Source organism: Phalangium opilio, unplaced genomic scaffold (assembly GCF_054372755.1).
Source record: "Phalangium opilio isolate 3A_F unplaced genomic scaffold, DU_Popi_V2 ptg000217l_1, whole genome shotgun sequence".
NCBI lineage: Eukaryota > Metazoa > Arthropoda > Arachnida > Opiliones > Phalangiidae > Phalangium > Phalangium opilio.
The window spans coordinates 9,031,952-9,055,029 of record NW_028324218.1 but is presented as its reverse complement, the minus strand read 5'-3'; the positions used below and the strand labels follow the sequence as shown (position 1 = coordinate 9,055,029).

The window sequence follows — 23,078 nt, the reverse complement described above, 5'->3', positions numbered from 1 at the left end:
CTTATTACATGGAAAACTTATAATTAAGTGGTTGGTCTTGGTCTCCTCTGAAATGGATTCTTAACGTGGTCATTAGCGAAGGGATGTCCTTGAAATATGTCATAATTTTGAGGAAAAGCTTTGAGTGCCAATATCTCATAGCCTTAAGTCACTTAATCACTAGATAATAATGTTAATTTGAATTTTACGATGAAAAGATCGTATGGCATTAACATAAAGTGTTATGTTAAGTATCTATAATTGTAGGTCTATGAAGATATAATTCGAATGGAACCTATAATAATTAAATCCCCATCCCCATTTGGTTTGTTCCCAAAAAATAATTTTACAACAAAAAAACACATCTTTTAATTTAAACATTTCAGAATGGGTTTTATTTATTCAAAACAAGATGACAGACAATCCAAGAGAAATTCTTCAAATGTACAAAAATAATATTTGATGGAAAAAAGATATCTATTAAAAAATAAGACAAGAATGAGTATAGAATACGTTAAAGGGTAGATCCTTTGGCACCCCTTTATGGTGATTTTGTAATGGCAATTCATGTTAAATACCCATAGTTCTTAATGCAGTCAAAGGCATCGAGGTGCCATTACTCATTTAGTTTACTTAGAAGCACCAATGGGCCCACCTCTGGCTTTAAAGGGAGGGTGAAGTGGAAAATCAAGTGATTTTTTATCGATTCTTCTTCTAATTATAAGACCAGTCTGCATAGTCAAACATTCAGGAAATACCAGCTCCGAATGATTTTAAAATTCAAATTAGGTTCCGATTTTAAGGATAATTTTAAATAAGCCCCTCCAACCAATTGCGTAACGCCCTGCCTTTTTATTAATAAAATTCTCATGGCACGGTCCGTGTCGAATGAAATTTATCGCGAGATTTGATAAAATTAGGCGCGCGATGTGACAAACGTGGCGCGAGACATGGAGCGTGCCTCGAGAATTTTGTTAACAAAAAGGCAGGGCGTTACGCGATTGGCCGGAGGACCTTCTTTAAAATTATCCTTAAAATCTGAACCTAATTTGAAATAATTTTAAAATCATTCGGAGATATTTCCTGAATGTTTCACTATGCAGACTGGTCTTATAATTAGTAGAAGAATCGATAAAAAAATCACTTGATTTTCTACTTCACCCTCCCTTTAATTAGAACTTTTCAGTTCACCACAATATTTCGTGGTATTTGTCACACAAAAAGGTGAGAACTGAAAGTTCGGTCTCTTTTTACATTTTACCTTTATTGGTAATTTCTCAAACGTATATCCCAACCCATAATAAGAGAAACAAGACCCCAAATCCAAGGAAAAATGCTGAAACTAAAGATATTAAGAGTTCCTTGAATAGATCTCTAGTGAATTTGGTAGAAGTAACTTCATATCTGTTAAACTTTGTCAAGGATTGTAATTTTCAACTTACAAACCTTACCAAGAAAAGATTTGCCTGTATTTCGTTTTTAGACTAGGATGATTGATACCAATTACACCAGGAGACCAGCGTACTTGGTGGACAAAGTGCAGTACTAAGTAGTCTCGCCTCCTGTGGTAAATTGTATCAATCCTCCTAGTCTGAAAACCTTGTATAGTATTTAAAGGATACACAAAAAACCACGCCATGAAGAAAATCCCAATTCCTAGAAGAACAAGTGTCAGGTGTGGGTAAACGGCAGGATTTACCGGGCTGACATATCTGCTCATTTGCTCCACAGCGAGCTGAAATTAATTTTAATCAAGCATAAGTAATTTGACAGGAAAGCTAACATTCACAATCATAAGTAACGACACGTAGTCTAGGCTAAGCCTTGGCAAAACAAATATGAATTCAATTTATAGTTAAAATTATTTTAATATTTATTAACAAAGCATCATAATTGATGAATATATTAACTTACAAATGTTTCAACTCCCATTCTGAATGATTAAGGAATTAACTGTAATTAATTAACTTAATATTTCACCCCAAACGTGGAGCACCAGCACGGATATCTATGGCAGAAGTTCTTGTCAAGATCAAGAAAATGCCGGCTGCCGGCTCCATAACCTCTACTTCTCACAATTTCAATCGTAACTAACCCTCTACCGTCCACTACTCATAATTGTTAAAGCCGGCTTTTCCAGCGGGTTTTTCGAAATCTGGTTCATAAATAGAGACGTTATTATTAGAATAACGTTCAAAATTACACCGGTCTACCATTTATTAGAAAAACGTGTTTGAACGCGTGTACTCAGATTTGAGTGAATTTGTCTTCAAATGCGTTGTAAAACAATTTAGCAGTTTAAAAACGGCCATTTATTACTTATTTTATTATCTACATGTCCTTGATGAAACCTAAAACTTTAGTATTTCCACTTTAGGCCTAAGCAATGACGATGTTTTAAGTTGATTCAAGTGATTTTTTACGTAATTTTGAGTTTTTTGACCTTCATAGATGGTAGAAAATTACGAGTTTCGAAACTTGTGTAGATTATAGGTTCAATTATAATTGGTGGAACACCGATGACATAAAACTTCGGAAAAACACGAAAAAGTAATTTCATTCGGTTTAGAAGCATCAATTAGTATTTATGGAGGTATACACTTAGCCACCCTGCAGTGGATGTTTGTTCAATGTGACCTTTATGGCTTCTTCAGCATGTTACATAAAAACATGTCCTTGAATATACGTCTATATATATATGTATTTCGAGAGAAAACTATAGAGGTTACACAGGAATTCTTCTGGTACTACGATGAAACTTGAGGATGTGGCAGAGTCTTTCAACATAGAATTTTATGACGTCATCAGTAAGCATGGCGTGCCCACATTACGAAGCTTCATCCTTGCAAAGAGCGGGCCGGAGCCGCGGGGCAAACCTATTGGACGAATCAGTCATACCAGAAGTATACAATACTTCTCTTCGAGAAAAGTGCACGACTAAGCGGAGTAATTGTAGCATGATTCTTCCCAACATCCCTTAACATTTATTATAGCAAGGTTACTAAACCGAATTAGCCACATACGCCATCTAAATAGTTCCCTCATCATTACGCTATTAGCGCTTAACTATTTTCCAAGGCGCATGCATGCGCTTGTGCGTTTTTGTCCCACGTCAAGACAATCAAGGTTTGTGGGGATTTAGTACCAAACAGTTATAGAATTCACCCTAGCACGGTGCGATAGGCCCATCTGAAATTTGATGAGCAGGAAAGCAAACAAAATGGGCTCCCTCGCCTGGGAAGAATCATGTTACAGAACTAATTAATGTATTAACAGGGTACAGAGTGTCATCCTTCCTCTATTATCTCCTTCTGGTCATACTAATCGTCCAATATAATTTAATGTCCCTCTGTCTTTATTCTCGTCACCTTCGCATAGATACCTAACGTCTACTTAATTTCCTAAATTTATGCATGGTTACATTTTTGGAAATTCATTATGTATGTATGTACTTTCAAACGATTAAAGCAAAGGGCGGCTCCGTTGATGCCCCTGAAAGATGCCTTTTCTGCTTCACGTTGGCTAAGCTTGCCAAAGGCTAGTTAAACCAAAGGCAGGAACCAATGGGACCTAGTGCATTAGGTCTGATTGGTTCCTGCCTTTGGCAAGGTAAAATTCGTGTCCAGAAGATTAGCCAGCATGCTAGGGGTGATAATGGAGCCGCCTGTTACTTTAAGAAAAGACTCGATTTTCCTTTTAACGTTTCACATACGAACCAACCCTGTTAATTGTATTTAAACGATCTATCTAATATAATATATGTTCTTTATATTTTAATTTCCCTGGGGCTTACGGAAATTTAAGTGATTTTTTCATGGTTGTCAAGATACTTAGATAAGTTTAGATAAAAAATAAAATTGATCGTTGAATCTAGGTATATACTAGTCTGGAGGATAACTGTCGATTTTTAATAAAATCATGCACTTTTTCAAGAAAGCATGAAACTTGGTATAAAGTTAGTTTGAAGTATATTAAGTCAATTAAAGATTGGAGGCATTCCGTATCTCTGTTGTGACAGCCGTGACAAGCCGTCAAAGCGGCCGTGAAATTGTAAACTCACCTAACATCATTTTAGGTAGCACCCCTCGAGATACGCAGCCTTCGAGCTATAGAGAAAATGTAGGGGTCGTGTATAAAGCAAAAATCTCTCCGATTCGTAGGAGCTCAGTAAGGAATGAAAGAAATTTTCAATAGAAAATCAAACCACGCGCTACAAAATGAAAAAATTTTCGACACCATCCCCACGCTAGGCATATCTGAGAGCCTCGAACGCGCCGGTATCTCCGGTTCGGCCCTACGTTGGTTGACCTCGTTCGTGTCCGACCGCAGGCAGAGTGTCGTCCTTCAGGGTCATACTTCGGCGCCTTTGCCCCTACATAGTGGGGTCCCGCAGGGCTCCGTATTGGGACCGCTTCTATTCGGCGTATTCATCAACTCTCTTCCCGCCCTAGTTCAGGACTCGCAGATCTTGTTATTTGCTGATGACTGCAAACTATCCCGACGTATCACCGACCCCTCCGACTGCCTCGCCCTCCAGGCTGACTTGGACGCTGTCCTCGCTTGGGCAACTTCTTACGGCCTCAACTTCAACGCCGGGAAGTGTGAAGTCTTACACCTCGGGTCGCGTAATCCGCGTCACCAGTATCGAATTGTAGGGGCCGCTCTTCCACCTACAGCGTGTGCTGCCGACCTCGGCACCCTTGTCGACGACGCCCTCCTATTTCGCGACCACACCTCCAAAATAGTCGGCCGCATGAATTCCATCTCGGGGCTGGTCCGCCGAAATTTTTATTTTCGGTCACCCAGGTTCATGCGCACCATCTACAATTCGCTGCTTCTCCCGTCCGTCGATTTTGCGTCCATCATATGGTCTCCTCCGCAGGCGGGGCCACGCGCTTCGCTAGTCAAGGCCCACAATCGGTTCACGAAGCTAACCAAGGGTTTTGAACGTCTCCTCCCTGCCCAACGCGACTCTAGGCTCAGTGTCTTGCCGCCCACCCTCCGCCACCGGGTCAATGACCTGGTGTACGTGTTTGACTTGTTTCGGGGGGCCATCGATGCCCCGGTCGAGAAGTACTTCGACCTTAACTCTGAGTCGCGCACTCGCGGTCATCGGCTGAAGCTCCGTAAGCCACGTGCCCGCACCCGCCACCGCCAAAACCACTTTACGTCCCGCGTTGTGACCGATTGGAACGCGATACCTCCCGCCCTCCTCGATTCCGCTGGCCGCAAGGCGTTTCGGTCCGCTGTATCGTCCTGGCTCTCCTCGGTCCCTTAAGTCTCGCGCCCGTGGTTACCCTGGGGTTTTTTGTGTGTATTTTTGCTATGATTTAATTTTTGTTCTTGCTATGATTTGTCGTTATTTTTGCTATGACTTGTTTTTATTTTTGCTCCGATTTGTTTTTATTTTTGCTCCGATTTGTTTTTATTTTTGCTCCGATTTGTTTTTATTTTTGCTCTGATTTTTATTTTTTAGCTATGATTTGTTTTTATTTTTGCTATGCTTTGTTTTTATTAATTTATTACTTATACGTGTTCTGTTTGTAATTTCGTACCTACTCCCGTATTGTATCTTGCCTCTTGTGTCATGGAGGGGGGTCGTACCCAAGCCCTGGTGGCTTCACGACCCTATCCCTCGAGCCTTGTTAAATAAAAAAATAAAATAACACCTGTTACTATTATTAATAAAAATAGTTAACCATAAATATTATTAGAGTTGTAAACAACTTTTTTTTAATCATTCATATGTAAAACCCTCTATGGTTTAAATGAATTCCATTTTCATAGCAGTAAACACAATAAGAAAAAAGTTACGTCCAATAAAAGAAACCCTCCTTATACATGAAAGCCAATATGAAGTCTTATCTAAGAGAGCTACCGCTCTCTTAGAATTATTGAACATTTTAAAGTAACAATTTCGCAACATTTAAGAATAAACAACTGTCAACATTTTAAGTAATAATTTGAGAATATTTTAATTATTCTTCACATTTTAAAGACTGAAAAATATTTTTATGATACAGGCATTCAGAAATTCGGTATCCCAATACTGCTAATTTATGCTTGTTAAGTTGTAAAGATCTGAAAATTCATGGCAAATTTTGGTATTGTGGTGATAGAATGGAATTTTTTCTGGTTTTTTGGGTTATTTACTGGGTTTTAGTGATCTTTTGCATGACAAAAAATATTAGGACTTCATATCATAGTTGTTTAGTGCAGAGCGTGGTTCACGTTAAGTTACCGGAATTTTTCTTTTATAAAATTATATTTTAGTTCCCGTCATAAAGATCGCTTACGGTAGTTAAATCCAAGTTAAATTATACTTCGGCTTAATTATGAACAGGTTCGTGTTAGTGAAAGACGATTCTCTAAATTTAAAAGGAAACGAAGAAACCAAGATAAACTAGGAAATTTGCTTCTTATGTAAAAAATACCACTGAAAAACTGACTTACCAAGCGGGCCATATTTGGGGGCAGGTACCTGTCGGATGGAACAAAATATAAAGCCAAAATGGGTTATTTGAGTATGAACCTTGTTTGTTGGATGGCCTTGCCGCCAGCAGGTGATGTGTGCAGAGAAATAATTAAGTGCGGTTGCGTCAAAGGCTGTCGAGGTAATTGTAAATATCAGAAAGCGAATCTACCGTGCACTGCGCTTTGTAAATGTGGAGGGTGCCTAGAGTTGTGAAGCGCTAATTATTTAAAGAGCCATAGACTTCTCTATCTTTAAACATAATTTGTTTATAAATTTTGGAATAGATTTAAACCATAGAGGATTTTACACATGAATGATTAAAAACTCTAATTATGTTGCAAAATTATGACTCTAATCATGTTGCGAAATTATGACTCTAATCATGTTGCGAAATTATGACTCTAATTATGTTGCGAAATTATGACTCTAATTATGTTGCGAAATTATGACTCTAATTATGTTGCGAAATTATGACTCTAATTATGTTGCGAAATTATGACTCTAATTATGTTGCGAAATTATGACTCTAATTATGTTGCGAAATTATGACTCTAATTATGTTGCGAAATTATGACTCTAATTATGTTACGAAATTATCACTCTAATTATGTTGCGAAATTATGGCTCTAATTATGTTGCGAAATTATGACTCTAATTATGTTGCGAAATTATGACTCTAATTATGTTGTGAAATTATGACTCTAATTATGTTGCGAAATTGTGACTCTAATTATGTTGCGAAATTATGACTCTAATTATGTTGTGAAATTATGACTCTAATTATGTTGCGAAATTGTGACTCTAATTATGTTGTGAAATTATGACTCTAATTATGTTGCGAAATTGTGACTCTAATTATGTTGCGAAATTATGACTCTAATTATGTTGTGAAATTATGACTCTAATTATGTTGCGAAATTGTGACTCTAATTATGTTGCGAAATTATGACTCTAATTATGTTGCGAAATTAATTACTCTAATTATGTTGCGAAATTATGACTCTAATTATGGTGCGAAATTATGACTAATTATGGTGCGAAACTGTTACTTTAAAATGTTCAATAATTCTAAGAGAGCGGTTGGCTTTCATGTGTAAGGAGGGTTTATTTTATTGGAAGTAACTTTTTTCCTATTGTGTTTACTGCTATGAAAATCATTGGAATACATTTAAACCATACACATTTACACATACACATTTACACATGAATGATTAAAAAAATGTTTACAACTCTAATAATATTTATGGTTAAATATTTTTATTAATAATAGTAACAGGTGATACTTGGAGTTGTGCTTATACGAAATTATGCCTTTAATTATGTTGCCAAATTGTTATTTTAAAATGTTCAATAATAGCAGTTAAAAATTAAGTAATTTTTTTCATTTTGTAGCGCGTAGTTTGATTTTCTATTGAAAATTTCTTTCATTCCTTACTGAGCTCCTACGAATCCGAAAGATTTTTGCTTTATACACGACCCCTACATTTTCTCTATAGCTCGAAGGCTGCGTATCTCGAGGGGTGCTACCTAAAATGATGTTAGGTGAGTTTACAATTTCACGGCCGCTTTGACGGCTTGTCACGGCTGTCACAACAGAGATACGGAATGCCTCCAATCTTTAATTGACTTAATATACTTCAAACTAACTTTATACCAAGTTTCATGCTTTCTTGAAAAAGTGCACGATTATTTCAGCTATCCTCCAGACTATACAGGGTGTTTCGAAAAAAGGTACGTGGTCGAAGGACCGAAGTACAATGGGTTCTATGGGCCAATTTGAGTCGAAAACGTTCTATGACATTTTGTCCTAAGGGACACCGTTTATAAGTTATGATTGAAGTGTTTTTGAGATGCTCCCTTAAATGCATTGCTAATTTAATAAACACATTAAATACTCTAATCATAATTTGTGAACGGTGTCAAAATGGTATAGAAATTAAATTTCGACTCAAAAAAGGCCATTTTCGGTCTCACCACTACCCTTTTTCGGAATACCCTGTATAAATCAAATTGAAATTGACGGAATATGGAATCGATTATTTTTTAATTGAAAGGGTTTTTAAATCAGTGAAGTCATAAGTTTATATTATCGTATAAGTTTGACACTGCGTATACTTTATCTGAAAGGCTACTTCCTTAGTAAGTCATTACCAAGTTTTTGACAGCGAATCCTATAAATAAATTGTTTTAGGCTTTTATAGGGTCAGGGTGTTCTTTGGGAGCTTTTGAATTGAAAATGTTCTGTAACGTTTTGTACTAAGGGCCGCCGTTTACAAATTATGACTTCTTAATTAAATTAATAATATCTTTCAGTTTTTTAATTAAATTTAAGGGTCACGTGTAAAATAATCTAGTCATAGTTTGAAAACGGTGGCCTGGACGGAAAAATTTATAAACGTAATAGAACATTTTCCATTCAAATGCCCATAAAACCATCATAATTTCCTATGGTCCTATATTATCCTACAACCACAAGTTTATAATATATGTTCCATAAGTATGACGCCACCTATACTTCGTAATGCTAGAGAGTTACAGCTCGAGCCAGTTCGAGAACGACGCCAAAATTGACTACACTCGGTTAATTTTGCAGTCCATCTAGGTCCTATTTAGTCTGTACTAAGCCTTTGACAAGCAGCGCCTCACCATCTATGACCTACGTCACTTCATGTCAAGCTCCAGTTTGTAACCAGAGACAAACTTATGACGGAACATACCTTATGAACTTACGCTACATCGCATCGTATTTGCATATAAAATAAATTTAAATATTTTCGAACTTAATTACACCAAATCGTTTTGTCATTAAATAATACCGCACGTAATTATATGACAATGTCATTGAAATATGGGAGATTTTCCAAAAGCATCGCTTTCAAAATGCTTTAAAATCGAAAAAAAAAAATACCGAGGCCATTATAACCAAAACGCATTTGTGATTGGTTAACTTTTAAGATTTTATTATATATTATTAAGAAACATACTTATACCTTTACAAACACGCAAACTGAAATCGTTTCTTCTCTGACTTCGACTTTTCGACTTTAGTTTTCTTTATGCAACGGATGTCAGCATGAAGCTATCTTACGTTGCGTTTGCGTATTTCGTGTTTTGCGGTCAATTATGGATTTGCACTAGTAGCCCTTATAGATTCCCCAGTGTCGTAACGGAAAAAAGTCACGTTGAAGTGATAGCGAAATGGAACCGTATATTAAGTAATATTAGGTCCTTAACGGATAATGTATTCAAACAAGTTATGCCTATGCTAATTCGTTCAACATCCGAAATTGAATTGTCGACGGATTGCCAAGGAAGTCTGCTCAAATTTGCTCTCGATTTGCGACAAGGAAAACTATGGGCCGTTCAAAGTAAAAATTTTATTATTATTTACAGAAAAATACATCTCGTTCTAATTCCTCTTCCGTTAAAATATATATATACATATATATTTTTAAATTAACTAAATCTATTTATAAGTTGAGATTACGAACGGAGAATATTACGGTGTAAATTTTCCTTAACTTAAAATCGTCTAGTGAAAACTATATCATGGTTTCTTCGCTTCTTAAGTAACATTCATGCCCTATATTTGCTTTCAAATTATACAAACCGAGGTTTTTCAAAATTCTGGCTTATTATATTAATAATCTTCGGTCAATTTATAACAAGAAAAATTACGATTACATTATATCAATAATAGCATAAGTTCATGAGATAATCGTCGGTCAATTTCCTGATTATATCAATAATAGCATAAGTTCATGAGATATGTTCCATAAGTTTGTCACTGTTTACAAACTGGAGCTTGTCATGAAGTGAGTGACGTAGTCATAGATTCGTGAAAAGCGGCGCCTGGTGAGGCGCTGTCAAAGGCTTAATACAGACTAAATAGGATTAGATGGACTGCAAAATTAAGCGAGTGTACTCAATTCTCTCTTGTCGTTCTCGAACCAGCTGTCAGTAATTATCTAGCATTACGAAATATGGGTAGTGTAATACTAATGGAACATAACTTATAAACTTATGATAATAGATTGTAGTGAACTCGGGCTCCTTCTAGCGTTGGTAGGAATAGATTTAAGTTTAGAAGTAGGAATGGTGAACGGGTAGTATTTACTTCAGTCCGACTCGTAGTCCAGTAAAGAGCCCCTCCCTCCAACACGCAACGAAAAGTTTAAATTATATCATGGGCTCACTTAAACTACGTTTTGATGACGTTGCTGACTGGGACGGCGAAAAATACGTAATTCCTTTTTACCTCTGTCGCTATGACCCGCCTCTTCTTTCATACCCCTCCGTCCCGTGGAAGGGGGTCCGGGACTTTGACGCGCGCCCACATTACTCTGTTCTCCATTCCTACTTCTAAAATTACATCTTTCCCTGATATTACTCTAATTTCATCATAAATAGTGATGGACGCCTCGGGTAAACCATTTAGTGGCATGACATCAGGAACACTCTCTGATGTGGGTTCTTATCAAATCTGCCTTCAAATCAACGTCACGCAAACGTATGGACAAAGTTTCAGAGGACAGCATTGCATGATTGATTTCCGTCCACCATTACCCAAAGAACCACGAAATTCGTATTTGGGTGATGTCATAGAACCCTTTAACAACCTTACAGGAATCACCGAAGTATGATTTAATTTGTCATTTAATAAAAACCTGATTTAAAAGGCAAATGTTTTCAATTGATGAAGGTTCTTGATGAAATGCTGAAATACGTTCAAAGTTTTTATCACTTTGCCATACGATTTGGTGCCTGTGTACCGTCAACTTGTTCAAAAGAAGATATATCAAAAGTTGCTAAATATGGTAAGTGGCTGTTTGTAATAGGAATCATTGCGTAGACAATTTCTCAAAGTATCTAGTCGAATTTTGTCAGAGGAGCTAGACTAATCATAATGTATGACGAATTTTATCTCGCTGCATGCTTGTTGCACCTTCCGCGGTCTAATGATCTCGCGTTGCTACCAACCAATGAAATCACAGTTAGAAATACTTCAAAATTGTCAGGCGTGACGGATAATAAGTTCTCAAGCCCGGCCCACAAAACCCGTATAGAAATTAGCATCTTAGATATGGGAGCACAATAATTCCAATTACCTTTATTTATGCTTGCCCATATTTATAATTTCATACTATGTTCAGTTGCAGATTTAGTAGGTGTCTACGCTGATGTTCCAAGGTGCGAAGTTGCATCCGAACTGGAATTTAAAACTCATCAACTAGTCATAGTGTAAGCTAATAACAATTTTAATTTAAATTATTTTATTCAATTTTATTGGATAGAAAAAATTCCTGAAGTGATAAGCCAATGAAAAATGTTTACACATTATTGATCACTAGATAGGTGTAATTACATTTTAACATTATCGCTCAAACGTTTCATATGATGAACGTTGAATGGTTGGATCCTAGTCCCCTTGTTTTGTATCATACTTTCTCTTTTATGTATCAACCAATCAGGAGCTTTATGATTTTTATTAGCTGTATCATAAGTCTATAAGATATGTTCCATAAGCATGACACTATGCTAGAGAATTACTGAGAGCCAGTTCAAGCGAGAACGACACGAGAACTGACTACCCTCGGTTTTACAGTTCATCTTCCCATTTAGTTTGTGCTAAGTCTTTGACAGCGCCTGACCAGGCGTCGCTTTACGAGTATCTATGACGTTTCGCCTACGTCACTTCATGACAAGTTCTCAATGACCAGTGACAAACTTATGGAACATAACTTATAAACTTTTGGTTGTATATATTCCCGTTAAAGTTACTGTAAAGAAGGCATCAGCGGGTGGGTAGAAATTATTTGAAATGCGTCACTGGTACCACGTGACGCCAAGACACAAATACTCCACATGGAGACGTGGAACTGAACAACTAGTCCAAGCTTGTTTTTCGCGAGATTTCAGCACCAATTCCCCGATGTACCAATTTTCGAAATTAAACGAATTAAGTTTCTTTGAGCCACGCCTTTCCTGAGTCACGTGCTTATGACGTATTAAAAATAATTTTTACCACCCACCAATGCCTTTTTACAGACCCTTTAATATTGGTACAAGTATCAAAAGTGTGCCAATGAAAAGCTAAATCAACCAGAAAAAATAGAAAGTTTTCGTGTTTCCACACACTCATATAGAAGACACACAGAAGTAGTCTTTTAACAAGTTATTATCATATTTACACCTTGTTCCGGAATTTTGGTCGTGATTTTAATATATTCGGTCAAGGTTCTTGTAAGAAATGTATTAATGCAAAATTGTCACGTAAATTGAGGTAAGTATTACGCGCGGCAGTCGATCATTTCAAGGTTACTCTCTAATTACTTAATTCAGAATCTAGATCCAATTTTGTAATTACTTCCTACACCTCTGCTATTCTCAGATTATCTAGTTTGTAATATTCGTGTCTTTATGAGTAACCTAATACTAATAAGTTACCCAAAAAGCCAACCTATTTTCGTAGTAGAATAAGTTCTATAAGTTTGTCACTGGTTACAAACTGGAGCTTATCATGAAGTGACGTAGGCGAAACGTCATAGGTTCTCGTAATGCGACCCATGGTGATTCGCTGTCAAAGGCTTAGTATAGACAAGAACGAATTCAGGATACCATAAGAACGTGGAATGGTAACATTGTCCCCTGGTACCATGAAGTCATACTTCTTTCGAAAACCGTTACCGCCTTCGTCCTAGGTAACGCCTTAAAATCCGTTTTTAGCGCCATCGGTGGGTTATAAATCAGTTAAAGTGGCTAGTATCACATTCAGCTTCTCTGGCCTTAAGCCTTGGCGTTACACGGTGAAGTTTAGGAAATCCGTTGTACTGACTTTGTCCCAGATAAATCAGGCTCTCTAATAAAAATCTAGATTCTTTATAACCACTCTTTTTAAATATATCAGTTCATCATTAACGATTTTAACAATTTTTTTCTTGACAACGACACCAACACTCCTAGACCTAGGAGACTCCATTTTCCATATTCCCAAAAATAGGCCCCTCCCTCATATTATGAAAAGTATGACTTCATGGCGCCAGCATTGCCTTGTTTCAACGTTCTTATGGTATCCTGAATTCGTTCTTGGTATAGACTAAATAGGAAAACCAACCTGGCGTCGTTCTTGAACTAGCTCTCAGTAAGACTCTATAGCATTGTACGAAGTATAGGGAGAGGGCGTTTGTCAGGGAGGGAAAGAACATCCGACTTCATTTTATACCTCTACCTAGGGGAGCGTTTGTAGGCGCGATACTGAAATTCCCCCGCTAGGGGGATGGAATTGAGGTAAGAGATATAAGCCTATGACGTGGCAAGAATGGGTTTGCCCTCTCCCTATAGGAAATGTCATACTTATGGAAAAATAAAGTGCACTAAGGAAGACTTTCATTCTCCCTTATAGTCTGCTACTACGAACTTTCTCGTGACGTCACACCCTCCTATCTCTTAATTACCTCGGAAGTTGTCAGCTCAGGCCAAGCATTTTAGACTACCAATTTTGACGTCACGTCCCCGTAGCTCCTCCCATCTCAGTACTACTCTATACCTCACTTTCTGTCATTTCGTTTGCCTTTGGTATTAAAAAGAAACACGTTCCTTAAGAAATGTCAATTGTAGAATTAACTTTATTGGAAGCATCATACGTGTTGTTATTATGTTACTTACAATTTCTTAACTGTTTTAGGGGCATTTTCTCCGTTTTCGGATTAATTGTGATTCTGAGCACGATTTTGGATTTGTACTTTGAGTTCTTGAAGATAAAATCTAATAGTGATGGAACAGACGGCATTAAATCGAATATTATCGAAAGTGAGTTAGAAATTGGGTCGAACCACAGTAAAAAAAAAAAATAACACGCAGCTACCGGCTGTACTTATTTATTATTTATTTTTTAAAGAGCCTGATTCAAAATTGCGATTGATTTTGGATTGCTGCTCTTTAAGAACGAATACTGTCGCATTGTTTTCCACAAAAAGACGTGGTGGAAATCTTGATTTCCTAAACGGAGTGAAGGTTTTAGCAATATGTGGGGTTATAACAAGTCACTCTTTTGCAACCCACGAGTTTCAAGCTATACGTAAGCCATTATTTAATTGGAGATTGAGTACACGTTTTATTGGTCGATTAGAATGGGAAGACACATTTTATTGGGTGATTAGTAAGGGAAGACAAATTTCATTGGTTGATTAGTAAAGGAAGACAAATTCCATTGGTTTATTAAAGAGGTAGGAGAGATCTGATTGGTTTATTAAAAAAGGAGGACAAATTTTATTGGTTGATTAAAAAACGAGGACAAATTTCATTGGTTGACTGAAAGTTGAGGAACAATCTGATTTGTTGATTAGAAATTGAGAAAAAATCTGATTGGTTGATTAAAAAACGAGGACAAATTTCATTGGTTGCCTAAAAAAGGAGGATAAATTTTATTGGTTGATTAAAAATTTAGGAAAAATCTGATTGGTTGGTTAAAAAAGGAGGACAAATTTTATTGCTTGATTAAAATTTAAAGGCACTATAAGGGATGTGAATATTAATTAGGCACTATCTCTTAAAGAAAGAAAGGAAATAACTAATTTTTCAAATTGAGATCGAAATCGATTGACAAGAATTGGTTTCAAAATATGGAAGATTTATATATTTATTATTGAATATTCAAGGAGAAACATTTTTCGGGAAAGATTTGCCACAAAACTTTTTTCTTCAGGGTGTTATAAATGGAAGATTACACGTCGACACTTTCATCTTCGCCTCGTAAGAAGAACCAAAATATTTTCATCTGACTTCTTAAATATTTAGCTATAGCTTCTTTTTAACCTTTCAGTGCCATGTTATTTTCATACTTCATGTTGTCTTCGAAAGAAACAACGGAGAAGGGCTTGAAGCCATCTGCCTATTTGGTTATAATGTTGAAAAGAATTTGGAGGTATATGAAATCTATCAGAAGTAATATGGCAGTGATCCAGAAGAGCAGCGTATTTGTTTTGGTTGATTGAAAATTATCTTTATGTAATTTTGCAGGCTTCTGCCTCTAGCAATGATAACACTGGGGTGGATGTTTTTATTGCCTTTAATGGGTTCCGGACCATACTGGAACGATAATATTGAACCTTTAGTTGAAAACTGTGCCAATAATTGGTGGTACATACCTCTATTCATCAATAACCTTATACCAGTGGAAAATATTGTACGACTGACAAGTTAGAAAACATTTTAAATTGTTTAAACATGTCTGATTTCGACTTGCAGTGTATGGTTGTAACTTGGTACATTTCCTTGGATATTCAACTGTTCATATTGTTCCTCATATTTTTTGCTCTATACGTTAAGTACGTTCTTCATTTCCTTTTTGCTTATCCAATAGCTATCAATACTTACTTAGTTGTCGTATTGATATTTCAGAAAACGTACTGCTTCCTATCTTTTTTTAACGATTCTAGTTTTGGGTAGCATTGTGCCAATTACTGTGTTAACGTATTTGGACCCAATCGAATATCCACCGGTTCAGATAGTTAGAACAGCGACACCAAGGTATGTCTTGTATGTTTTGTTAGGGTTTCTACAAAGATGACGACAAAAGGTCTATAAAAACTTATGGGACGAATCTGTCACGTGGTATTAAACGTCCAATAGATAGACAAATTTCAAACACACTCGTGTTTTACTTTCTAGGGAAGTTTTCAGAACCTCAAGTGCAACATCATTTCGTCCTTATCTACATTTCGGCGTTTTAGTTGTCGGTATTCTGACTGGTCTCTTATTTACAAAGAAAAAGAAACTAACAATACATTGGGTACGTATTTTCATACACTTTTGAAACATGTATTTTCATACATTTTTGAAACATGTATTTTCATACATTTTTGAAACATGTATTTTCATACATTTTTGAAACATGTATTTTCATACATTTTTGAAACATGTATTTTCATACATTTTTGAAACATGTATTTTATGCATTTTTGAAACATGTATTTTCATGCATTTTTGAAACATATATTTTCATACATTTTTGAAACATGTATTTTCATACATTTTTGAAACATGTATTTTCATACATTTTTGAAACATGTATTTTCATACATTTTTGAAACATGTATTTTCATACATTTTTGAAACATGTATTTTATGCATTTTTGAAGCATGTATTTTCATGCATTTTTGAAACATATATTTTCATTCATTTTTGAAACATGTATTTTCATACATTTTTGAAACATGTATTTTCATACATTTTTGAAACATGTATTTTCATACATTTTTGAAACATGTATTTTCATACATTTCTGAGACATGTCGTTTCATGATTTCATTCTCGTCACATAATTAGGCAGTTCAATTGGCACTCTGGGTCGTAACACTAACCGGAGCTATCGGTGTATACATGGGCACTGCTAAGTGGAACTATTTCATCGAGGCACAACCATTAGATTCGGCGATATACGCGGGAACTTTCAGAATCGTTTGGTCACTTTTCTTGGCCTGGCTTAGCTCGGCTTGTTTCTACGGATATGCTGGTAAATATTATTTTATTTCACTTGAACTATCCACCATTACTTTTCACTATGAGAATAAATAGGAATTCATAAGCTAAATACGAAAAAGTTTCAACCAATCCAAAACCCTTCTTTATACATTTGAGACAGTATGAAGCCTAAGAATAGAAAACATTGTGAAGCCATTTTTCAACATATCTAGGCGGGCTTTGAGGAAGGGGCTAGGATATATTTTGTGTCATGAATATAGAGCTTTCAGTTGGAGAAGGAGCTGAGTCTCGTGACGTAATTTACGCTGCCATATTGGTGAGTTTAAAGCAGGAATGAAGCTGAGACCACCCAATATGGCTACCAGAACAGCAGTAAGACTTGGTAGGGTGTGACGTACTAATACCCCATCTGGAAGCTCTCTATAATTTACCTCGCTGTGCGTTGAGCATTAGCCCGCTTCTGACCTCGCGTTGCTACGTCACAGTCAAATGGGGTCGTGACTTTACTGCTCATGCGCTTGAAACTTAAGTAGACGACCAACCAATGAATTCACAGTTAGGCGTCAGAATTATGACGCGTAATGGAGAACACTCAAGCCCCGCCCTGAAAACCCGCATAGAAATAAACACGGAAGATATGGATGGGGGCACAATGTCGCGCGCGCGTACTGGGCTTGACCCAAGTATTGAAACCGACTCTATCAATTGAATAAATCTTTTATATGTATCTGAAACGCAGGATACGTCAATTCATTTCTATCGTGGAGTTTCTTCATGCCTCTCAGTCGACTTACGTTACTGGTATTTTTGGTGCATCAACCCATACTTCACGCCTATTCGGCCAGTACTAACGGTCCAACTGACTTCAGATTCACAATTTTTGTGAGTATCTAGTAACTTTTTAACAATATTCATAAATTATATTATTAATCTTAAATTTTTTAGGCGTTTTTGTCTTGCGGGTTGGCTGTAGCATCGTTGGCCTTTTCCATATTCATGCATTTGTTGTTCGAAGGTCCTCTGAAACTCGTCGATAAGATGGTATTTCCAAAGCCTTCGGGTAAAACGCAGAGAAATTAAAGTTATCGTTGTTTTCCTTATTTATAATCATTATATCTTAATAATTGTTGTATTTGTTCCAATGATGAAAAGAAGAATATTGTTTTCATGCCTCTCTAATAACACCGTTGAATTTAATGTTTTTCTGTTTAATGTGTTAAGAATTTCTAGTTCTGTTTTCCTTTATGATAACCCAATATAATGCGTAAGTATTGGTCTGCCGTAAGAGCCCATATCGTCATTGTCCAGGTGCTTTAAGGGAGTAAAAACAGGGTAAGGTTTCTTGTCTATATAGACAACAAACGTAGTCAAATGAAATATCTGCATGATATTAGTTTATTTTAATAAACTAACCTTTCACCTGCACTTTCAAATAAAATTTCCATGATTATGAGTTAACCATAAAGCCAAGTACTATGAATCTAGATTATAACGTTCTTAGCAGTCTAAATGACTAGGGGTTCTAACCTTGAGAAGATCTCATAAAACTAAAGCACTCCTAAAACCGTGCTCTGGTGATACTGTTATCAATACTACTACGGTTTGGTCAAATTCTGTAGCAAACAGTGATTGCACATAAAGAACAAACAGCTTGCATAATTTGTCTTATAAAATCCTATTAAGCAGAAAAATGTCATCTTGCATATGAGACATTTATATTTTAGGCTGAGTTAAAAGTTGTTGGGACAAAACCCGTTAAATTTTATTATTTAACTTTACCAAATAATAAGCAAAACTTTTCCTAAATACATTATTATCGTAATGGATATTTTAAAAGCCTTGTTTTTCTGAATTTTAAAATTCGAAAATAATTGCCTAGGCTATTACAACCAAAATGCATTTTTTAATGGTTATCATTTAGCAATTACCATTTTATTATATATATTAGTTTCTTTGCAAATACGAAATCTGAAATCGTTCTCTCCTTGTTTTTGATTACAAAAATTATACGAAAGTCATCATGAAGCTATCTTACGTTTGCTGTGTCAGTTGAATATAAGGTTGTTGCCTGTTCATGGTTATATGGTCTGAGTTGGCATTGAGCTTTGCAAATACAACACAAAAGAATTGATTGCTTTAAATTGTAGTACGACAAAACACTGACATCAGCATAACAAACCGAACTTTTCAACGGTCTCTTCCACGTGACGTATTCAACGTTGTGATGAAACACAGAATCCAATAATGTTGTCAGCCATTGATTTTCGTCAACACGAGACTTTAACTAATTGATTTATGGTACATTAAAACACTCTAAAGAGTTTGACTGAATTTCACCGTTAAGCCGCTTCACTGAAGAAAACCTCAGTAAAGACAATGATTAAAGATACGGACAGTAGCGAAAAAAGCAAGACAAAAGGAGAGATGACGCATTTAAGGTCCAAGTTAGCCGAGGTTTTCGACGGTGTCTTCCACGTGATGTATTCCATGGGGCGATGGGGTGCAAAGTCCAGATAGTTGAAAACTTGCGTTTCGAAAATTGGTCCCATTCTGCAATAAATGATTTTGTTAATTTCGTTGAACTCGTTCACTGTACGGTTAAGTTCAGACTGACATTGTTTGACCGTGCTCGTGTATTTGAGGACTGCTATTCATCCAAGAGGTATTGTAAACTATGTGTAAGTAATCGAAGCCAATTGCGTATTGTGGAAAGTAAAGTCCTCCATCGTTCGCGAAGATCTCTTTAGTCTCAGAATCAGAGGTCAAGACTTCTCCCAAGAGCCAAGTCAGATGGACGTCCGTTATGATTAGAGCATTTTCCCCGGAAATTACCGGAAGGTATCCTTCAATCATCATAAAATCCATAATACTTTTGAAAATACTGCTCTGATCGAGTGCGTCTAACCATTTCTGAACAACTGGATCGTTGGCAGCCTAGATAAAATCTGAAGTATATAATACTTCTCTTCGAGAGAAGCGTACCACAAAGTGGGGTAATCGTAACATGATTCTTCCCAACAACAGAACATTTGGAGTGAGGCTACTAACTGAATCACATACGCGATAAATGGTTCCCTTAATTATTTGCCAAGGCGTGCTTGTGGATTTTTGTTCCACGTCAAGACAATCAAGGTTTGTGGGTTGATTTCTGGGTATTTAGTACCAAACAGTTATAGAATTCACCCTGCACGGTGCGATGCCCATCTGAAGTTTGATAAGCAGGAAGACAAACAAAAAGGGTGAGCCTGGCAAGAATCATGTTACATAACTAAAGCATTAAGATGATACAGGGTGTCATCCTTCTTCGGATACAATGTAGTTAGCCCAATGAAGGTTATAATATGAAAAAGACTATTCACCAAAAGTTGAAGGTATTCGAAAGTTCCGCTACCTTCGATCATTATAGGTGGAATTCCCGATTTGATCAAGTCCGAGAGTGTGTCGATGCAATCGTAACTTTCTGTCGTGAACTCGGTTCGCAAGAAACAACTTAAGAAAAACAGAATGAAAGTCACTCCGATAAGCCACGACGAAGCCAGCAGTCGACAAGTAATGTGGGGCAGAACGTTGGAAAGTGCTATAGAAAATATCATCCAATTGTTTCATTTTTTGAAATGTAAAATATATCAGAGACCCACAAGTTCATTCTCTTGCTCTACCATCAAACCCATTGCTAACTATATAGAAACAACTTCTTACGTTCAGAACACAAGAGTGACGCATTATTCCAGACATTTTCGAGGGTTTCTCGGGCTAGTTTTTTGATAATTTTTTTGTTGGACAACGATTTGTATTTGTTCATTACTATCGAATGAAGGACAAGCAAAAGCGACAGAAGGACGACGGTTAACGCCGTTAAAGTCACCACCTAATTGAACCAAGAACGAATCTACCATTTAGTAGTTAGTTACCTGTCATTAAGCGAAAATTACCTTTGCGTCCATATTAAGGTATGACGACGTGGTTGATGTGACTCTCTTCGGCGCGGCGGAGACGATAATCGTTTTGGCCGTTGCAAATGGCAAAGATGGACTGAAATATTCCTGTCTGCCATTGAAATATGATGTCGGCATTGGAAGCATGATACTATGAATTTCCTAAACACAGAATAAATTTATGTCGCAATGTTATTTGTAGTATTTTTCGATACTTCTATAGCAAAAAAAAAAATAAAAAATACTTACGTTTGCTAATTGAGGTTCGTTAAAGATTTTAATAATGTCAAAATAGCCAACTTTATTGCTTTCGAATATTGCCCTAGAAGTAAATCGATTGGCCTTTAACATATTGCATCAACACAATTTAGTCTAACTCAAAGCATAGCTCAAAGTACAACAACAAATACTTTATGTTGAAGGATCTTTTTAAATAATCTGCCGTGGTTTGGTACCGGGACACTTGGTTCGGCATCCCCCACGTTTCCTGTCAAGAAATTAAGTGTAATCAGAAATAAAGCGGGGTAAATGTAACATGAATCTGCCCAACACCCCTTAACATTTGGAGCAAGGTTACTAAACCAAATCACGTACGCGATAAATAGTTGTGTTACATAACTAAAGTATTAACAGGATACAGAGTGTCCTTATATTATCCCCTTGTGGTATAATATACAATCTTGCTTTAACAATAATATTGGTAAACTCACCGTAATTGTCGTATAGTTTATGGGAGTCTCATTGGCGTACCTATAATAATTGGCGCATTATTCAAATCAAAGAGTAACATTTTATATTTATAAATTCCAATTGTACCTGTATTTAAAATAGCGATCATTGCCAAGAAATTCAAATTCGTTTTCTGCCATTTTTCAAGTTTCAATGAAAACTCAGCTGCATGTGACGAAAATTAATTTTGGGTATAAGGCATTATGATAATCAGAAAATAAGTTTTCATAGAAATTCCTTCACGTCCGTTATGGTTGTGGCTGTGAAGTGTTGGCAATAGAATCTCGGAAAATTACTGGGAAACGACAGTATTTTTGCGTGCCTATAGGACGAATTAAAACCCTACGGAAAGAGCATTATAGTCGGTCGATTTTTCAGCGAGGTAATTTAATAGGGCTACGGTAAACAAGAATAATAGAAAGTATAGCCACTGGAGTATATTAAAAGTTTCCGTAGTGCCCAGTATTATAATTCTTTGATTTATTTTTTCTCAGCTTCTTTGGTCAACTAATCAGCGCTCTATGACGTTACATTTTTCCTCTCTTCAACGAAAATATTACCGCTTTTGAGCTTCAAGCACTCTGGACGTTAGTATAATATTTTGCTTCTTGGTCATCATAGGTTTCGCAGTGAAAAACCGATAAGATTATTTAGTTTGCCTGCTTACGCTTGTATTCATACACGAGTTTACCCCGAGTAATGAATGTTTTTCATTGGCTCAGAGGAAAAGTGAATCACATAATTGTCGCCTGAGTTTACTACCTCAAGTTCTCTATTTCTATTTGCCTTTGGTAGCGTAAGTTTAATTAAATTTATTTTTTGGAGCATGAAATCATTTTCAATCCACGCAACGAAAATAGCGAGTGCGTGGCATTTCGCGCAAAAGAACGGAGCAATTTGCAGGAGAAAATAAATCTAAATCGATGGTAAACGTTTTCGGAGTGCAACTTGTGGTCGATATCTCACGTAGTAGGGTTTTAGTTTATAAGGAATAAATATGCCTAATTTTGTGGAATATTTTGTAAATTTAGAAAGCCTCTTTCTCGGACGAATAGTTATTTTACTAAAAATTCATTAAAACTTTTTTGGTGCATAATCACAACCTATTTAGTAACCCAGGGAATTTTTAGGAAATTAATTATTCGTGTTAAAACTTCAAAACTTTTGCAGGATATTTTAAAACCCTTCAATATACCACATTTCCAACGTTTGATTATGGATAATTTCCGTTTTAATTTTTTTACAAATCAACCATGAAACATAAACGTTTGAAGCTTTGCACAAAAATAAAAAACTTTATTTTACACATCTCATTAAAATTTCAAGATATTTGAACCAATATTTTCAGAATTATGGCCAAAAAATGGGGCTTCTCCCCAAGGTCCGTAAAATCGCAAAAGCTCTATTTGGCTTCTCCCATAGACGGCCGTGTTAAAAGCGGACTCCTTTGGTTTTTCTAGTGAAAAAGCCGAAAATC

The 23,078-nt window shown here is 36.3% G+C and overlaps 4 protein-coding genes across 5 annotated transcripts; 1 reads left to right on the top strand and 3 right to left on the bottom strand.

Moving 5' to 3' along the window:
• Positions 1 to 345: 345 nt before the first annotated feature.
• kud (oligosaccharyltransferase subunit 5 kud) lies at positions 346 to 2,043 on the bottom strand. The gene is made up of 4 exons (XM_089857558.1): positions 1,894 to 2,043; positions 1,602 to 1,714; positions 1,241 to 1,383; positions 346 to 456 (listed from the first exon to the last, which is right to left on the bottom strand). The coding sequence occupies exons 1-3, from the start codon at positions 1,909 to 1,911 to the stop codon at positions 1,257 to 1,259; spliced, it is 258 nt and encodes an 85-aa protein (XP_089713684.1). The 5' UTR covers positions 1,912 to 2,043; the 3' UTR covers positions 346 to 456; positions 1,241 to 1,256.
• Positions 2,044 to 8,280: 6,237 nt separating this feature from the next.
• Positions 8,281 to 18,134, top strand: LOC149616141 (nose resistant to fluoxetine protein 6-like). Of its 2 annotated transcripts, none has more exons than XM_089857557.1 (15): positions 8,281 to 8,593; positions 10,865 to 11,091; positions 11,157 to 11,271; positions 11,608 to 11,695; positions 14,139 to 14,263; positions 14,352 to 14,531; positions 15,112 to 15,205; positions 15,276 to 15,377; positions 15,473 to 15,638; positions 15,701 to 15,780; positions 15,854 to 15,982; positions 16,124 to 16,244; positions 16,782 to 16,968; positions 17,677 to 17,819; positions 17,883 to 18,134. In XM_089857557.1, coding segments are annotated over exons 1-15 (1,893 nt in total). In that variant the 5' UTR covers positions 8,281 to 8,592; the 3' UTR covers positions 18,018 to 18,134. The 2 variants fall into 2 exon arrangements, with proteins under 2 accessions (XP_089713683.1, XP_089713682.1); XM_089857556.1 differs by having other exon boundaries at positions 8,281 to 9,822.
• An 894-nt stretch (positions 18,135 to 19,028) lies between these two features.
• On the bottom strand, positions 19,029 to 19,908 carry LOC149616140 (uncharacterized). Its single transcript, XM_089857011.1, has 2 exons — positions 19,552 to 19,908; positions 19,029 to 19,487 (listed from the first exon to the last, which is right to left on the bottom strand). Exons 1-2 carry the CDS (start codon positions 19,800 to 19,802, stop codon positions 19,277 to 19,279), a joined length of 462 nt encoding a protein of 153 aa, XP_089713137.1. The 5' UTR covers positions 19,803 to 19,908; the 3' UTR covers positions 19,029 to 19,276.
• A 289-nt stretch (positions 19,909 to 20,197) lies between these two features.
• LOC149616139 (uncharacterized) lies at positions 20,198 to 21,698 on the bottom strand. The gene is made up of 6 exons (XM_089856155.1): positions 21,583 to 21,698; positions 21,283 to 21,359; positions 21,122 to 21,194; positions 20,870 to 21,034; positions 20,637 to 20,805; positions 20,198 to 20,514 (listed from the first exon to the last, which is right to left on the bottom strand). The coding sequence occupies exons 2-6, from the start codon at positions 21,345 to 21,347 to the stop codon at positions 20,198 to 20,200; spliced, it is 789 nt and encodes a 262-aa protein (XP_089712281.1). The 5' UTR covers positions 21,348 to 21,359; positions 21,583 to 21,698.
• Positions 21,699 to 23,078: the final 1,380 nt, after the last annotated feature.